This window comes from Anopheles gambiae, chromosome 2 (genome assembly GCF_943734735.2).
Source record: "Anopheles gambiae chromosome 2, idAnoGambNW_F1_1, whole genome shotgun sequence".
In the NCBI taxonomy this organism is placed as follows: Eukaryota; Metazoa; Arthropoda; class Insecta; order Diptera; family Culicidae; genus Anopheles; species Anopheles gambiae.
In genome coordinates, this window is record NC_064601.1 from 74,709,365 (window position 1) to 74,727,925 (window position 18,561).

Consider the following 18,561-nt stretch of genomic DNA (forward strand, 5'->3'; position numbering starts at 1 on the left):
ACTCTTCATTATCAGCATGCACTAAAGGTATTGAAGGAGTTTCCTGTGATCATCTTCCCGCTAGTGCAACAATATTTTCACTGTCGATTGTTTCGAGCAGAGTGTAGAAAATGTAACGTTTTCTAAATTAAATTAAAACTTCAATCTTGTCTTTTTGTACACCATCCCAACGCACAGCTTCTCACCGGAACCGTAGACCGTTGGTGGTCGATTTTGTTTATAATAGTGTATCATTTTCACTCAATCTTTACCATTCGCACGCAACCGGTGTGCTAGAAAAGGGAGAATGCTGAAGGTTGTATATGATGGTGGCGAGACAAAAGCGCTAAAGAAATTATGGTTGCCACATACACGAACGGCAAATCTTGCTGTGTCTAAAGTGTACTCTAGATACACACGTTTGATTTTTAAATCATAGGTTAATGTTATGGAACCCATTTTTTACCCACCACCACACAAAACATTAACGCTGTGCATAAAAAGCGAAATATTTAAATTTTGTCCCAATCTCAACCACGAACATTGCACCACAAATCATACACACCACGCGTGCGCCACGGTTTCATGTTGGAAGACAGCCGGCACACAAAGACCACCGGTGCATATTGTCGCCATTAAGCACATCTCGAAAAGATAATTGAATTACTTTACGGCACTCACTTGTGCGCACACGGCAACTGAACGAAGGGAACACACCCTCGCGTTTCTGGGGTGGATAGAATTTAATATGGTTCACCATGGGGGCCAGCAGCCCCAGCCCAGCCCGTGCACTTGACTATTCCGGTGCGTGGGAGTTTGTCGCTCGGTGAAGGATGAGCATCTATAGTGCAATGAAATCTTGCCCTATGCTTTCGCCGTCTATAGCTGGTTCGCTGAGATTCAGCATGAAGGTGCAGCATGTATGAGTTCGGTTGAATAAGAAGTTGAATTTCTACAGGCCAGATTCAGACCACAGTGCAGGTGAGCGGCAAATGGCCTCCTTGGTTCCCTGCCTTGTCACCTACCATCGCAAGCTGCAGCAGGCAAAACACTGAAAATGCATCTCGTAAACCAATAAAAAAAGCACCATTCATCGTGGGATTTGGGACGCACGCAAGAAGTGTGGTGCATCTTCCTCGCTTCACCACTATCCGAGCATGATAATGATGATGCTGATCGCTTATTCGCTAGAGAAAGAAAGGGATTTGTCCGTCACTGTCGTCCCGCAGTCACACCAAAACCCTTAACCTCTTGCTTACACGGTCACGACGCGCGTTCGAACGATCTCTAGTAATTCGGCATTATCAAACGAAACCCACCGTGTATCGTCGCCTAATGGACGGATTATACAAATTTTCACATCCTCTAAACCGTCCTCCAACGAGGACATGGAAGGCACAAATTTTGGAGAAAGTTGTTCCAAACTCCTGCCTACAGTTTAGGAAAGATTCGATTGATTAGTATTATTTTTTTCTTCCCGTTGGTGTATGCTTCGCTTCTCTCTGGTCCTCCCAGCGCAACATAAAGCCACAAGGCCACGCCGTTTGAAACCATTTCTATTTCCTGTTCGCGCGCTGCTGGTGCGGCGCTGTTCGCCTTCGTTAAAATGTTAATATCATCAAGCAGGAAACCGTGTTACGACACACAGCATCTGTGGTTATGGAATGCGTTGGCCAAACAGAAAAAAAAAAAACAAATAAAACAAACCGGAATGATGTTTGTTGATGATATAATTTGGTGGAGGGAAATTAATAGAATCAGCCGATGGTTTGGTGACACTACAGCACGGTTTCACGCACTGTTTTGTGGTATGTAGAGTGGCTTAATAATATTAAACCAATGATCCAAATATATAAAACAATGGATTTTAACCAAAAAGATGCATTTTAGCACAAGAAGCTTTTATAAAGTTATCCAGAATGGACGTGTAAGATTCTGTACAACATAATTGCGATGTTCTCTTCGTCGCTTTGCCAATATGAGTGAGAAATGCAACATACTCGTGTACGTAGCTTTAATTAGCAACAATGCACCAACTAAACGTGCTTCGGCGTGTTTCACATTCGTACCAGCTTCATTCGCACTGTTTCGTTTCCCATGCAATACTGTACCACTTTACAGCTATATATTCTTCGGATACAAAAACACACACAAACGCGCGCACCGTCTGCTGCAAAAATCTTGTTCTGTACACATCGACAACCAATAACTGTGCATTGGGTGCATTCGCGATTTACCAACGCTTCGCTAATTGCAGCCAGCACCGTCCGCACTTTCATCTAACGTCATTCCCCCCGCTTGATGTTTGCGGTGGTGTAAAGGTGCATCTATTTGCACACCCGCGCCCTAGCCAATCGCTATCTTCAGTGCAGCACGAGAAGGAAAGGTGGACTCGGTATCGAAACGTACGCACGCACGCACGCACGCATCCATGCCCATTTGTTGTTGCTGGCTCGTGCAAATGAATCGAAGCAGAAAGGCTTCAATGTACAAGCGCTTCGTTTTACCGGCACTTACCATGACTGCTGGTGGAGGTGTTAGACCACGCTGGCCGGCAGAATGCCAGCAGTAAAATGGTGCACGTGGGCAGCTAGTCGGTTTTGGGCGGAATGCGTTGGAGGAATTGCCGGTCCATCACAGCCCACGGATGATGGCGTTCAAATAGGTAGGACGGTTGGATGTGGACATACGATGCGCTTTTGTTGCGGTTACGTATTGCTGTGACAAAGATGATGTGTGCATTAGGAGCTTTGACCGTCGAACAATAAATCCACAATAGCGTTAATAAATCCACAATTGGGTTATTTGTCAGCTTCCAAAGTTCTAAATTTGGCTAGATTATACAAAATGATGATATTGAAATGCCGTCACTATGCTAGGAGATAACGTGAAGCATTAACTTTACAGGGTTTTCCAGCGGTTCTCATAGTTGTGCGACACATCCTTGACTATTTCTCATGTGAAATGAACTTCACATGATGGAAATTGGACTCTATGGGACCTATTTTGGACAGGCTTCTTGGGAATTCTTATTGGATTTGTCCAACAATAGTGCTATAGAGTCCTATTAACGTTAAGTTCATTTGAACGCAAGAAAGGGTCAATCAAATGTGCCCCAAATTTAAATTTATACAAGTATTTATACAAATTGTATTCAGTTACGATAGGAATTCTGGTTGTTCATGTTCAATTATGGTTTATTAATTATGAAAAGAACTTTTATTGATACCATAAATTTAATTTCAAGGTTGAAGGTACCAACGTTGTACAATATAGCTATTCAAAGCAAATCATTTATTAATTTATTACAATAATTTCCCAATTAAAATGTGTACTGCATCAAACACAAACAACAATACACGAACCCATTTTCATACTATCTATACCATTTACCGGGTTGTTAATGTAAATGTTTCATATTTCATCTCATTATCCCATCCATTCACAATTAGGGAAATGCAAATCGTTTCGGCAAAACACAAAAAAACAACAGGGAAATAGATTTGAATCGCAAAGGGTGTGTGGTGCCAATCTGCCACCCTTGTACAGGGGGCTTGGCCGCTCATAAACACCTTTCGCTGTGTGTACCATCCATCCAGCCAGGCCGGAAGCTTGCGAAATGTGCGCGTACACCGGCATGTCCGCCTCAATCGCAACCAAGAAGGTAGTAGCGACAGCAGCATAAAAAAAGAAAGAAACAAAACAACAAACGCATCCAAACCTGACCCACTTGAGCTGGGAAATGGGTTTGCGCCTGTTGTTGATTTCCCTTTCCAAGTTTGTTGTTGATTTGTGTGTCTTTATGTGTGTGTGTGTATTATTTTCTCTTCTTTTTACGTTTCTCCCGGCCGTGTTGTTCTTGTGTGTGCGCAAAAGTAAGGGTTGGCGTGCAGAAAGGGTTCAGTTGATTTGCGTCTGTCAACGATCATCGCTCGCTACTTTGGTTGTTAGTTTTTTGCTTGACAAGCTACTGCGAACCGGCACATGCACTGAGGTTGAGGTGGAGTATGGGGCAATATGAAATGATGATCGTGAGAGCGTTTTCCCTGCACTTGCTTCATTCGTCTGTGCCCTGTTGGTGCGTGACAGGTCGATCGACGACAAAGTGCGTGTGTCATCAGGCGTGAAAGTCAACCCCACTTGACGATGCTACCCAGTGGCCGTCAGCATTTGCTGGCGTATGTTTTCTTACTTTCAATCCTGGTCACGGCAATCCAAAACGGCCACGGCAATCCAAAACGACGCGGTCGCGTTTTTATTGTACGCTACCTAGCAACTGTTGCTTGGGAAATATTCAAAAACCGCTGAGCTTTGCTATCATCAACCAGACCAACTCTCTCATCCACGAGAGCAAACCAGCGCGCTCTCTCTCTCTCTATATCTCTCTTTATGTTTGTCTCTCTGTATGTTCAACGCAGAGAGCGAAATAATTGCATTCTGAAGCCCACCCCAACTGTTTTCCTTCGACGAGTGCTCAACAGAAAAGGGGTGACGGGAAACGTGGCCACCTGCAATGCACTCCAATCGGGTGAGGCAGGGTTGGCAGAGGTTGTTCTTTGGGTGAGCTGTTGTTGTTGCTATTTTTTTAAAGCGCTTTCATTCAACCTGCTTTCAGCCAGTGTGCGATGCGTTAGGGGAAGGAGTGGGCTAGGAAGTGAGCCTTAGCCTTCTCGTGTTTCTTGGCGTGCGCCATGCTCCGTGACCATACCGGCACAACAGACGCACACGGAGCGCAAAGTAAGCAAAGCCACTCGCCTGCCAGGCTGCCGGCCTGCGGTTCAGTTTTCTCTCGGATACGGATGGTGCAGCATCGCGCGTACGGTCGTACACCGCTCTGTTCGCGGCCGTTCGTTGTTTTCGGTCGGGCCCGTTGTTTCTTTACCGGTGACAAGTGGAACGCGCTCGGCAGTGTGCAATCGCCGATGGGGCAGAACGAACCAGCAAAAGAGCACGCTAGAAGGTCGCAAAAGTTGAATAAATAAATTGCCCAAAAAGTGGTTCAAGGTTTTTGGAAATTTTACCCCAACCCCCAACCCGTTATGTGCTACGGGTGTTGCCATTGATTTTCGGGTGGAACAACGGCAGTGTAATATTCGACAATTCGCTTCGAAGTGATAAAGAATTTGCTCCAACAGTGTGTGTTGAGTGGCTGAAGGGGGCAATAATGGGATGTTGGTGTCCTGCTGCATCAATCTTTGTGTATTGCCGTAGGGCATTGTTGTTGACTGCAGGGTGTGTGCAGGAGGAAACGAAAACACAGCTTACCCACGTCCGAAAGGTCGTACTCGATCCTTGAGCAACGCAGCAAATTGTGGACGATCGATCGACGGCAGAAAGTGCAGCAAGTGCATTTTACATTCACCGCAAAAGTGCCCAGAAAGTGTGTACCTGTTTGTGTGTGTGTTTGTGTCTGAGCATCAGTGTATTTGTGGCAATTTTATTTCTCGTCGTAATATTTTGCTAGTGCATCACTGCTTCAATGAGCTCATAATATTGGGAGATTTTCTCCCATTGAAGCACATTACAACCATTACATCTCATCCGATTCGTTCCATTCCCGGTGCGGCTTAAAAGTGAAATAAGAAAATACACAAGTACACTACTACGATTATGGTAACCTTGCCAACGGAGGACCAACCACCCTGCACCCCTTCTCCCGCAAAAATAAGAGCAACATAAAAAAGAAAGCCCACGAAAGCGGCCTTGCCAAAAGCGCCACATAATTAAAACTAAGCTCTGCATTAAACGTGACGTGTGGTGCTGCTTCTGTCCGGCCAGGGTGTGGGTTGGGATGACCACAGAAGTACAGGGCAGTTTTGATGCTTGAAATTTCGTGCCAAACCCGTAATGAGCCATCACAGACCAACCAACCCGGGTGCTCTCCGTGCGGATCTCGTTATGAGCCACATACTGTTGGCAATTAATTTGTGCCCAGCTAGGAAGCTGATCACTTTCGGATCGGCACGTAAAAAGAGGACCGGTGATCGTGCTGCTGCTGGGATCGTTAGTAATGGATCCTCTCCACCTATGCGTTACTTTTGCTATTTTGGATGTAGTGATTGTATTACGTTGAATGATGCACTTTCTTTGTGTGGAAGAATCGGGTGGTAATAGATGGGAGTTAGCTATTGACGGTAGAGTTCAGATTTGGATTTAATAGGATGTACGGAAATACTGATGTTATTTTTAATGCAGAAAAACATCATTGTTCATTTGATTATAATTATTAATTTCAATATTCGTGAAAGACACTGCAAGATACAAGCCACATGGCTGTTAACAACCTGAATCGTTTTATGTTCACATCTTATCGATGATTCTGCATCACCGGTGCATTACAATACTGAAGATTTATTATTACATCTTTGTGTTTGATTAGATATTGTCTTTCTTATTGCGCCTAAAAGCCAACAAGCAAGCCGCCGCCTTAGCAGACTATTGCACTTTCCAAAGAAAAATGGCTGCAATGCAATAAATGAAAACTTAAACGAGTGTTGGATACAAATAACCGCGCCGCACAAAACAAAACAAAAAACTGGAACAATTCTCATCGATTCTTTCGGGGCCAGCCAGGTTGTGACCACAATCGCTCGGGCTGTTGTTGCTCACCTTCCACACCTTGCACAGGCACAGCAGTCCCACAGAATATTGAGACTTTCGTTTTACGACCGTTGGGCGGCCGTTCGTTTCGCTTCTTCATCTGCTTGCCTACTATTAATCGCAAATACACCCACCGCAATGAGTGTTTCCCAGGGAACGTTATAGCCGGTGGCCATTTTTTATATCATCCATCTATTGCAACTGCGAAAGTATCAAACCGATACGATAATAGTCGAGATGGACAACACGGCATCTCCCGCAAGAAATGTTTCCCCAAAACCTCATCTAAACCAGCGACTTTAATCGCTTTATCATCTACTAATTGGAGCTTTTCTTATGCTAATGAAATATTTACAGTGCATTTACGGTGCCGAACTGCAAACGACAATGCAGATGAAAGCGTACATACCTTTTTTGTTGTTGTATCGGAGCTCTCTATTGTGTGGCCCCACCAGTCACTGGCCGTCTTTCGCACAATGCAGTCGGTAATAAATCTGATGCCCTGTGGCCGAGTCGTCCCGTAGAGGTTTGAGTGCTGCAGCAAATATGAACATTTGTACGTTGGCCTTTGTATCGTACCGTCATTAGGCAATTTTAAAGGTGCAATTTTTTATTCATTTTTATTGCACTGCAGAATCTTTTTAAGTTGGCTTTTGGCGTCTCAAATTGATTTGTTCCTCTTTTTGTTTACTTTGTTGTATCGAAACAAACGGGTTAAATGATATTGCAAACACTCACTACCGACTGCTATCCGCATGACGCAATCCCTTCCGTTCGTTGAATGAAACATATTTCCAAGAACCAGTTTCCTGGGGTCCTTTCATACATTCCTTCCTTCTTGGCAACGGGTTGGCGATAGGCTTGCGGCATTGTTACACTCCCCCTCCGCATGAGGGCCGTCAGCATCGATTCACGATCTACAACTTTGGAATCTTGAATCATGTGTGAAGCTTTCTAACCGCCCACAACGGTGTTACTAGGGGTAACGTTTGCCGCGCACTCAGCAGAGGCCATTAAAGTTCAAGTTCTGTGCTGATTCGCGCTCACCTACAATTACAACTCAATTCCGCAAATTCCACACGCACACATGGACTCACAAAATATGAGCTGTTTGTCTTGTTCGTATTCTACTCTACTCTATGGAGGAAGTTTGACGATAGAAAGCGTCCTCGAAGCGAATCGAGACGTGGGATGATTTTCATACCGAAAAAGGTGGCCTCCTGAAGCGTGCGGGATGGTTTTAATGTTTTCTATACCCTGTAACGCGGAACTATATGTGCTTGCCGTCTCGGACAGACATGGGTGTTAAAGTCGAAGGCCAGCTTTCAACGCCGAATGCAACGTCAGTGATCCCCAACCGGTGTTTGTGTAGAGTGTGTGGGAGCATTCGGAAATATATACGGTTTCGATTGGAATCTCATTTCCATACAGCACCATCCAACGCCCTCGGACAGGACGTTTCGTGGTTTGTGAAGGAAGAAGTGCGGAACAGCACCACTTTGGAAGCCTTCGGTTGTTGCATTCGGGATGTATCTCTCTTTTCCCCGGTGCAACTTGGGACAAAGCTTCAGTCTCAATCCTCTTGTTCACAGCTCAATCACAAACGCTTCAGTACACCTGAGCTTACGGGCACAAGCTACAGCTCGTCGACAGATAGCGCACAACGACACTGGCATACGAAATTTGCTTCTAATGCTGCCACTGTAACATTTTTCACGCATCGACAATTTTGATCCAGATATGCATATCATCAGCTATGGAGGAGGGAGAGGTAGCAGCAGTCGGTCTGCCAGCATCATCATCAGCTGATGCATGAAGTTGGCCTTCTCTGGAAGTGGAAACGGCTTGAAATAACAAAAGCATCCAATTTCTCACATCCCTTAGCTAGACGCCTTTGTTGCGCACTACTGCATTTGAGCTCCCGCCGTAAGATAGTAGGTTGGGGCTCTGGTACAGAGCGATAGTAGTGGACGGTGTCAGCCACAATGACAAAGTTGTTGTCATAATTTATGAGAGAAGATACACACCTGTTGGAGGAAAACATGTGTTCCTTCTTTGCATCTTTTGCACAATTCCGGAAGATGAATATTGGTAATGGGGCGAAATTTACATGGTAATTAGACATGTTTCGAATTTGTTAGCGATAGTTTGAAGGAATTTGGTAATTGTTTGTTATATTTCGTTAAGTTCGACTCATTTTGACGCATTCGTTCGATTTGTGAATGAAGTGGTCAGGGGTGGATTAAGCACTACGCACACTCCCGACGTCTGGAGGAGGCCCGAGAAAAAGAATCCACCTCACGCTCACAAGTAAATTTGCTTCCCAATCTTACTTTGGTTTAGAATCCCTCTTAAGAATTCCTGGTTTAGAATTCCTCCTCGCTCGACACTTCAAAAAGGCCTACATTCGTGTGACCGCTTAGAGCCTCAACTCGTGTTAATCCGCCACTAGAAGTCGTCAATAAATGAAAAAGTACGCGCTTTAAAATTTTCGCCGATTCTCGGCTATTCGCACTACTGAGATCTCGGCTATGATCTCGGTTAACGATTTATTCTGGATAGAAACATTTATTAGTAGCTACAGCATATAAAAATCTTCCACCACTGCAGCTCTTAGGTCAAGTTGTTTTTTTTTTTGCAAACATCACAAATTCGACACAAGGTGTAAGGGAAAACTACGATTTTCTTTCTTAAAACATCGTATTATCTTACATATTCTTACTCCTGAAATTATGTGTATTTGTTGCATGAATACAATCATTCGACCAAACCGTGTTTCCCTTGCACGGTATTAACAACATGACGTGTGACAGATCGATTGCCGAATTTCGGCAAACACAATAATTAAACTGATATCTTGGTCATTTTGACAATTGAAAACGGTGACAGCATTGTTAAAGTACGAGCTTGGCCATTCAATTTGCCGAGATTCGGTTAAAAAATAATGTCAACTGTATTTTCGGTTATTCGTAAAGCTCATTGTCGGAAATCATAATATTTGTACTGAGATATCAGAAAAGTGAGCTATAGCTGATTGATTTGGGCATTATTTTTAACCGAGCTCGTGAAATATTTTTAGTGCGTACTTTGTGGTAGTTTCTACTTTTAATTTTGTCTAATAGCCTATTTGAAAATATTATGTTAAACTTTTTTTTATAAATCGATTGAAAGACAATTTAATCCGAACTAAAAATCAAGAAGTGGAAATATGTAACGATTGAAATGTTAGATCAGAGTAAAATTTGGAAATCGAAATAGGTAATTTTTAATACTATAAGCAAGGATTAAATTATGTTTCAGGATTGACTTTTAGATGTTTCTTTTTGACACATGGGATCTAAATTCTAGTAATTGAAGTTTTGAGTTTTGACCAGATTGTTTTATATACTTACTTACACTACTCCATTATCAAAGTCGCGTCAGCCCATTAGCTTTGAAACGTTTACAAAATCCAAATATTAATCTCTGTAATTTAAAGTAATAAATTAGATGATTAAACGACCACAATGCTCTAACAAAATGAATAGTTAATAACTGTTCATCCTGAAGATAGGAATAACTGACGAAAACGAAATTACCATTTCAATTTTCCTTTTTTCCGTCCAAAAGTGAAGCCAACGTTTGATAACCACCAGCTGACAATGACGGTCGAGCTAGCAACGCTGCACGAAAAGCGTCGAACAATTTCGCGACCTGAGATAATGATCTAACGAAAATATCTCCCAATCTCGCATAACTCCCCTGGAACCCACGCGAAGGTTTTCGTGTGCCGTGAATAGCGTGATTTAAAATAGTTTTGCTTTTATTATGTTTCCATTTTCACCGCCCTGCTCTGTACCATGTGCATGAGTGCATCACATCCGGGGGAAGAGGCCCCACGTTGCAGATATTGGTACGTGATCGATAAGCCGCTTGCAGCAGCAGCGTGTTTTTGTTCAACTTTCATTCGCCAATTTGCTTTGCTGCTGCCCTGAAGGAAATGGGGCTTAGACCCGCTTCTTATCGGAACCAATCGGGTGTGGATGGTTTTTGCCGCTAGGATTCGACTTTCTGCTCGAGTCGATATCGTGCAAAGGTGAACCTCACGCCCGTGATGCTCGTGGCTGGGGTGGGATGCATCGCTTGGGAGATGCAGCAGCTAACCGGGGTGATTGGTTGATGGCTCGAAGGGTTACCATAATCGTCACGGGAACGGCGCTACCTTGAAGAGTACCTCTTTCTTATGTCTTTTTCGTGCCTTCTTACATTTTTGTTCCATAGTTTGTGACGTTCGTTGTGAGTGTTCGTTTCCTGCTGTTTAGCACTACCTCGCCGCTGTGCCCGTTATTATTGAACGGTGTGTGAAAATGTGATTAGTGTCATCCTGCGGTGGCACGGTGGCGAGAAAAAACGGCGACGCGTCCTCGTTATGGTTTGAAATTGTTAATTATGTCGCTTTGTCATCGGACACCCGCCGCCGCACCAGTCGATGGCAATACACGGAAGACGGCGGAAGACCGCATCGTACTGCATTCGGGTGAAATGCTGTCGCCCTATCGGTGGGCCGTGAACATTGGTGCATCCGCAGGCGCATTGCCACCGGCGGCTGAGCAGAACGAAGCAAGTGTGACAAACGGCTTAAGCGCAAATCTCGACCGATCGTCGAGATCACCGGGAATGCTAATCACCGTGGCCCTGTGACCAGCGGCCGTGAAGCAATTTACGGCGCGGGCTAGAAGAGGGGACCTGAGAAGCTCGGGTGGCCTTCCTTTTCCCCCCCTTTTCCATTCGTCCTCTTCTAAGTGTTACTGTGTTCGTATGTTTGTGTGTTAGTGGCTATGAAATTATGACGACGCCATGCCATGATAGTTAAGCGCGAGAGCGAAAGTGTGGAAGAAAAGTGGTTGATACATGTATACGGTGTGTACGCTTAAGCTTGGAGCTTGGCTTCCCTGCATTGATCCCCACAAACACAAAAGCAAATAATAAAAAAAACCTCGGCTGCGAAAGCACAGCGATCAGTGGAGTCAATAAACGAAAAACAATCACCACGACCCGTGCCGGTTGGTAAAGCCGCCCTCCCGTTTGGCGCAAACAATCAAACACAATAAAGGTGATTGAAGTGCCGGGGAACGTTAAACAGTCAAAAACTAAGAGGAAAAAACCCCTTGCTCCTCTATATTTATTCCGCAAACAAATGGAGTGTCAACAAACTGTCGCATACGTAATGTAATAACCCACAAACCGGAACCGGTGTGGGGCGGACGTGTAAAACGTGTACTAAGAGAAGCCAAAAAAACAACAACAAACATAAACGAAAACAGAAACGATTAGCGCGGAAGCGAACACAGCCAGGTTTTTTAAATCTTTCATGTGCCAATGTTAGTAAAAGTTTTAACAAATTTTAACAACCACGCGGCGCACATTGCCAAGCGTTGCGTTTGAAAAGCTCTCGCTGAGGGGAGTGTTTAGTAAGTTAGTAAGTAAGTAAGTGGCCAAGTGGCGGTAAACGCACAGTTTCACGCTCACATAAAAAAGGCGTACTTAACGCGACCGTCCATTCAACATGAGGAAAATGGATGTCAACAATGCTAAATATTTGCTCGATTACCTCTACTACACGAGAGATGATGAACAGTTTCGTTTCTACAAGAAGGTAAGCAGCAGAACCACACGCACACACACATACACCGTACATTCGATATGGTGTCAACGTTGAAACGAAGAAAATGAAACACAAAAAAGTGCGGATTATTTAAGTAAGCAAAAAAAAAACACACAAAACGCAGCTTTCCATGCAGCGGAGGTTAATTGAAAGACAATCGTTGTCTCCTTAGCGTTGCATTTGCATTGTCTGCTGTAGTAGAGCTGTTACGCTTGATGAAGTACGCATTCGAGCAGTTCGTTCTGTGCCGACGCTCGTCTGAGATCGGACTTGGTTCGGGAAACTTGTTTCGCCATTCGCGTTTTCTCTAGGATGGAAAGGAAAAAAGATTGGAAGCAAATGCAGACCAAAACAATTGCTCAATGCATGCGTGTGTAGAATCGTTTGTTTTAATTACAAATGCAATACTCCCTTCTAAATGCATTCCTTCTATCTTCGCACACTGTGTGTCGCTCGTTGAACTGTGTCAAGAGCAACTGTTTTTTTTTTCTCTGTGTAGTTAAATTAAATTATTTATAAGCTCATTCGGTAGTTACAGTTCATGCATTACACATCGTAATTTTATTGCATTCGAGCAGACGAAGAAGCTTTAGCTCCAATTTTTATACAATTATTTTCAACCAACCACTTATACGAGAAGAGTTCGTCGTCTGCAGCAGTGGCATTGAAATCTTTCGTTCTCTCGTTCTCTTCCACAGTCAAGATCATCAATATTTCGCGGTGTGATACTATGTCTCTGCTTGAACCTTACCTTCGCCAACGTGGTCCGGTTCCCGCGGGAACTGCAGCTGCATGGATCCGCCTTCCTAGTACCTTACGTTATACTACTCCTTCTAGTCGGCCTCCCGGTGGTACTGCTCGAAATATCGCTCGGCCAGTTTCTTGGCCAAGGTTCGGCGCACATGTGGCGCGCAGCTCCCTTCCTGAAGGGTAAGTTGGATTTAGAAGCATTGTATTACCAAAGACGAGTGGATTATTTGAATAGATTTGTTTATTAGAATCTTGGTTTAATAAAAATCTTAGAAAAAGTAGATCATTTAATAGACAAACAACACAAATAATTATTACATTTTCAAATAATTACCTTTTCACTTTAATCTTTAGTCGGTTTTCTTACAATGTATCTTTTAGCTCGTTGCACTCTAAATGATCATTCCTACTTATGTTTAAACGACTGAAATTGACCTAGGTATTAATAGTATACAGGTATTCCCCTATATATTTCATACTCGACAAACGATTTTATTATTTTGACAATAATGTGAGCAAATTGTACTGATTTGATACATCAATTGTTAAATACAAAATACAGTCGTTACTTCCAAATTTTCGCTCTGTTTTTGACTCTTACACACCAATTTTTGTCTATAAGGCAATTTTCGTCTCTTGATGGAATCCAGTGGATAAATTTACAGGGTATTTGAGCAGATGTATGACTATTATTTAAAACTACAAAAAACAAAAAATTTTGAGAAAAAATAATAAAATTCAATATAAAATAAAGCCATTGTTTACACCAAAAACACATGCCAACTTTTTTCAATCCTTTAACATTGAAAATTAGTATATCAATAGTAATATTTCAAATTCTATCAATTCAATTATTTAGTACTTAACTTAAATTAAATCATTTTGGAACAAAAAATTTCAGACATTACATTAAATTTAGTAAATAAAGCGATTTACTTACAGTCTAACTTTGATGCCTTAAGGTAGCTTTAGACTTTGCCTGAAAATAAACGTGTAATTTTCTTTTTCTTTTTTGCTATATTTCATTGAATATTTATCAGATAATGGCTTACCGTACATAACAAAGGATATTCAATTCTCCAACAATTTACTATGTGAAACATATTGAAATATTTAATTAAATACATTTTCTTGTAATTCCCCGCTGACCATTGTTTTTACAACGTAAAAAAAGCGTAGAATCACAAGGAAATGCATTTAATTTATTATTTTTTTTATAATCTAGATAGTTGGGAAATTGAATATCCTCTCTGTTGGTGTACAATTAGTAATATTCTGATAATAAAAAGAAATATAGCAGAATAACTCAAAATTTCACGTTCAATTTCCCCGGGGCTCTAACGCTTTAAAGACAGAAAATTATGCACACTATCAAAAATTAATGCCTTAGAGGCAAAAATCGTGTCAATCGTGTCAAAAATTGGTGCCTTAGAGACAAAAATAAGCGGGTAAAAGCCAAAATTTAGAGGCAACGACTGTAAATTCTCTTTGGATCGAGTTTTAAAAACCAATTTAAAAAGTACAAAATTATAATGTTTAGTTAAAATCAGATCATTTAACTCATTTAGTGGCTTAATCCTATCACATCCAGCTAAATTATACGAAAATTGACCTATAATTTGACTGAAAATCTCGAAATTCGACTTACTATAATATTCGAGACACGCTATTTCCTCCGATCCGCATTAATAGCTTACATTGGGGAATACCTGTAATAATTCAATAACAAAAAATAGACTTTTTCTTTATAGGAATTACTAGACAGTTTTGCTAAAAGTTGTGCGTTTTTTTATTTTGCTATCGATATTTTTTTAAATTTTGCGTTAAACAGCTCTTTTTTTCAACATCCCAACACTGAAAATGTAGTCAGTGAAGCATTTAGTTTGTATCTTAATCGATTACCGATTTACGTAACAATTGTTATACCGAGCAAGCCAAACCAAATGTCCATATTTCGTTTCACCGTCAACAGGTGCCAGTCTGGTGGGACGTATTGCTTCGTGGCTGGCGGCGATATGGACATCGATGCAATCCGTGATTGCACTGCTCTACATCGGAATGCTAGCATTCAAATCTGTGCCATTGCGGGAGTGCTCCAAATCGGTTACGATCAACCCGCAAGCCATTTATGTGAGTCATGCCCGTTCGGTCCATTCCAAAACACCGAAATCCGTCAACCTGACCAATTTGTTCATTTTGTTTAACATGCATTGTCCGCTGGGTTTCTCTCTTCTCCTTTGCAGAATGGCTACGACGTACAGCAAAGCAGTGGACAGGAATGTTTGAAGTAAGCGTTTCTCCCTTCTATAACCCTGCACGCACGTACTTTGCATTCAGCGATTGGCTGACACTGTTTCGTCCAGCTGTTTGACTCATGCGTAAATTCTTACCCCTTTACTTACACTTACTTTTCTCACTTTCTCCCTCAACAGATTAACATTTCTCCGTCCAGTGTGGAGAAGCTCGCTGTACTTTGGCTTGCTGGCGTTGAGTCTCATACTGCTGTGGGTCATTTCGATGGTTTGGTAGGTGTCACAGACTGCTCGAACGCTCCAAAATGTCATGCTCACTGAAAATGCCTCTTTCTTGCGTCACTCCTTTCCACAGCACACACAGCGGGAAAATTAATCGCAGATCGATTTACCTGTTCGGCTTTGTGGCGCTGGTACTGCTGATCTTCGAAACCGGGTGGGAAGTTACGAAATCGATCAACGAGCAGTACTTCCCCGATCTGTGGCCCTTCCATCCGGAGTCGTTCGCGGATAGTACGGTCTGGTTCAATGCGCTCGTGCAGGTGATCTACTCGCTGAACATTGGTTTCGGCGCAGTGCCAGTACTGACGGGCAAGTTCCTCTACAAGGGGGATGCGATCAAGTAAGTTATCTCGTTGGGCTGAGAGTGAATGGACACACATTATGTCCTTGTTGTTCACTGCAAACCACTAAACATGTTTCTTTTTTGCACGCTTTCCTCCCACACCAGGACCTCGTTTGTGTACATCTTCTTCAACATACTCATCACAGCGATCGCGGTAGTGTTCTACGTGTTCCAGTACAACAACAGCTTCACCGAGGCACATCCCTTCTATCCGGAGCTGAGCGCCCTCACCGTCATATACGATCGGGCCATCTCCGTGCAGGAGTCGGACCCGACCCTGCAGCGGCTCATTCCCGCCCTATCGTACACGGTGATCTTCATTTCGTCGCTCGTTTCGATCGTCATCTACATCTACACCTCGACCCGGATCATCCGGAAGCACCCGAACTACACGGTGTGCCTCGCCGGGCTGGTGGTCGCCATCGCCGGGCTGCTCTGTCCCAACTACATCTTCCCGCGCATCCTGGACACGCGCATCGTCGGTGCGCTGGCCGTGTGCGCCATGATCTTCGAGATCATCCTCATCATCTGGGTGTACGGGTCGAAAAATCTCTACACCGATCTGGAGTTTTCGCTCGGCCGGCCCGTGCTGAAGGCGTGGCTGTTCATCTGGGGCTTCATACCGGTGCTGCTGATGGCGCTGCTGTGCTGGTGGTCGATCACCTACTACGACAACGATCTGCTGATCGATTACTTCCCCAAGTGGCTGCCGGTCGTGTTCAGCCTGTCGGTGATCGTGCTACTGGCCTGCGTCGAGATCAGCAAGCAGGTGGACTACAACATCTTCAGCATGATACACGGTGCGACCAAACCTTCGAAGGACTGGGGCCCGGCCGATCCGCTCGTCCGGCACGCCTGGAAGCAGTGGAAATCGGTCTGCGAGGATACGGGCGAGCGGGACTTTACGTTGCGCCGGCGCGGCACCAAGGACTACACCAACTCCATCAAGAAGGGCCAGTACACGCACTCGCACAAGTACGGTGCCTCGTCCAACCGGAACCTTTCGACGACGGGCAGCAACTCGCCCAACTACAGCGGATCGGTGTTTGGTGATTCGGCCATCGAAGAGGACATGAGTGTGGAAAAGTACCCACACTACAACAAGCACTCTAGCACGCAGCAGCAGCAGCAGCAGCATCACACCACGACCTTGGGTGGGCACGGAGGTTATGGGCTGGATACGCCACCGCCGCTTCCACCACTTCCCCTGACCGAAACGACGGACGACAGTTCTCCCCGCATATCGGCCAGCTCGCGGAAATCTTCCCGCGCGACCGATCACACCAAGCGGACGCCCAGCGAACGCAGCGGGGCCGATTTGCTGCCCAACTCGCGCAAAACGTCCGACAACAGCTTTTCCTCGCGCATCGACATCATGCCGCGGGATGAGGAAGCGACCGGGTTCGCTCGGAGCACGGCCATTGTGCGCAATCCGCTCGCCAAGGGCAACCAAAGCCACCAGCAGGTCCATGGGCGGCACTACCATCCGCACGGTGGCATGGTGCCAGTGCACGGTGCCAAACAGAATGCCGTCTCGTACCATCAGGACGGACCGAGGACCGCCGTCGGTGGGCCGGCGAACGATGGCGACCGGCTGCAGGGTGGCTACAATCGGGACATCTTCATCAGCAATGGGCATGCGCCGACCAGCGGCGGTGCGGCTGGCGGCGATCACATCTGCTGGCGAAAGTTTTCCATCAACTCGGAGGAATACTCGACGGAGCTGTAAGCAGGGAAGGATGGCGCCTGTTAATAGAATATTGTTACACTTTTCGTTTTCGTTCCGTATCTTTCTGTTTGCATGCGTTTGCAACGTTGCAGTTTTGTACATACTGTTAGACACGAGTGCTAAGACAAGGGTATGGGAGGGACATAGAAAAAAAAAACACTTTGCCACTACGATTACACACCCGACCGTGGTGTGTATGTGTGTTCCGAACTGGTTTGGCCGGTGGCAAAGGACTGATTTCATGGGGACGTGTGTGTGTTTATGTTTGTTCATTCGAAGAGGGTAGGGTTTTGGGAGAAAGCAGGACCTAACCGGTGTCCTGTTCATCGGTTTATATTATTTATTCGAATAGCAAAAGCAAAAAAAAACTCATTCTAATGTGAGTGTTTGGGTCAGGTTTGCATGGCGCGTCTTTCAAAAGGAAGGTGTTTAAAATAAAAGCTGCAACTTGTGAACCTTTAAACCTGTCGCATGTGTTACTGCGTTCACGCAACATCATTGTTCGTTATCGTTACCAATCCGTAGCAATGCACTTACGGGAAAAGGAATGAAGTGTGCTCATGAGCGATCTTAATTCGACGATCTTGGAAGATCTTTTTTGTGGCATGCTAGCGCGGCATACACTGTTTCGTGCAGAGGCGCAACGATACCAAGCGGGAGAGAACGATCCCGCGTTTCTAAAAGATGGTAGAGTAGTTAAGTAGTTTTTTGTTGTTCTGGGCAAACGCTGATATGACCGACTCGGCCGGGATAAAGTAATATTAAGTAAGCTGTGTGTTAAGAGACCGGGTGTACTGAAACTTAATGTAGCCTAGTAGAGCGTGGATATGGCTGGAAGACGAGCATTGCTTTCCTGTCAAAAATGGCACGCGTGTGCGTGTTTCAAGGGAGAATTGTACATAACGCAACGCTAGTGAGACCTGCGCTGGAAGTTGGAAGTTGGTAATAATAAAAATTACGGTTACGTTAAAAACACTAAAAA

The 18,561-nt window shown here is 44.2% G+C and overlaps 1 protein-coding gene across 4 annotated transcripts in view; it reads left to right on the forward strand.

Moving 5' to 3' along the window:
• LOC1275734 (sodium- and chloride-dependent neutral and basic amino acid transporter B(0+)) overlaps positions 1-18,561 on the forward strand; it is a 52,000-nt gene extending 33,439 nt beyond the window's left edge. For 2 of the 4 annotated variants that reach the window (XM_061650656.1, XM_061650657.1), the window contains exons 4-9: positions 12,922-13,153; positions 14,946-15,103; positions 15,217-15,260; positions 15,406-15,498; positions 15,581-15,847; positions 15,956-18,561. In XM_061650656.1, coding sequence (XP_061506640.1) covers positions 12,922-13,153; positions 14,946-15,103; positions 15,217-15,260; positions 15,406-15,498; positions 15,581-15,847; positions 15,956-17,579 — 2,418 coding nt within the window. In that variant the 3' untranslated portion in view covers positions 17,580-18,561. Of the gene's footprint in view, positions 1-4,756; positions 4,940-10,119; positions 12,215-12,921; positions 13,154-14,945; positions 15,104-15,216; positions 15,261-15,405; positions 15,499-15,580; positions 15,848-15,955 lie in introns of those variants that run through there. The other 2 variants (XM_061650658.1, XM_061650659.1) reach the window with 2 other exon arrangements.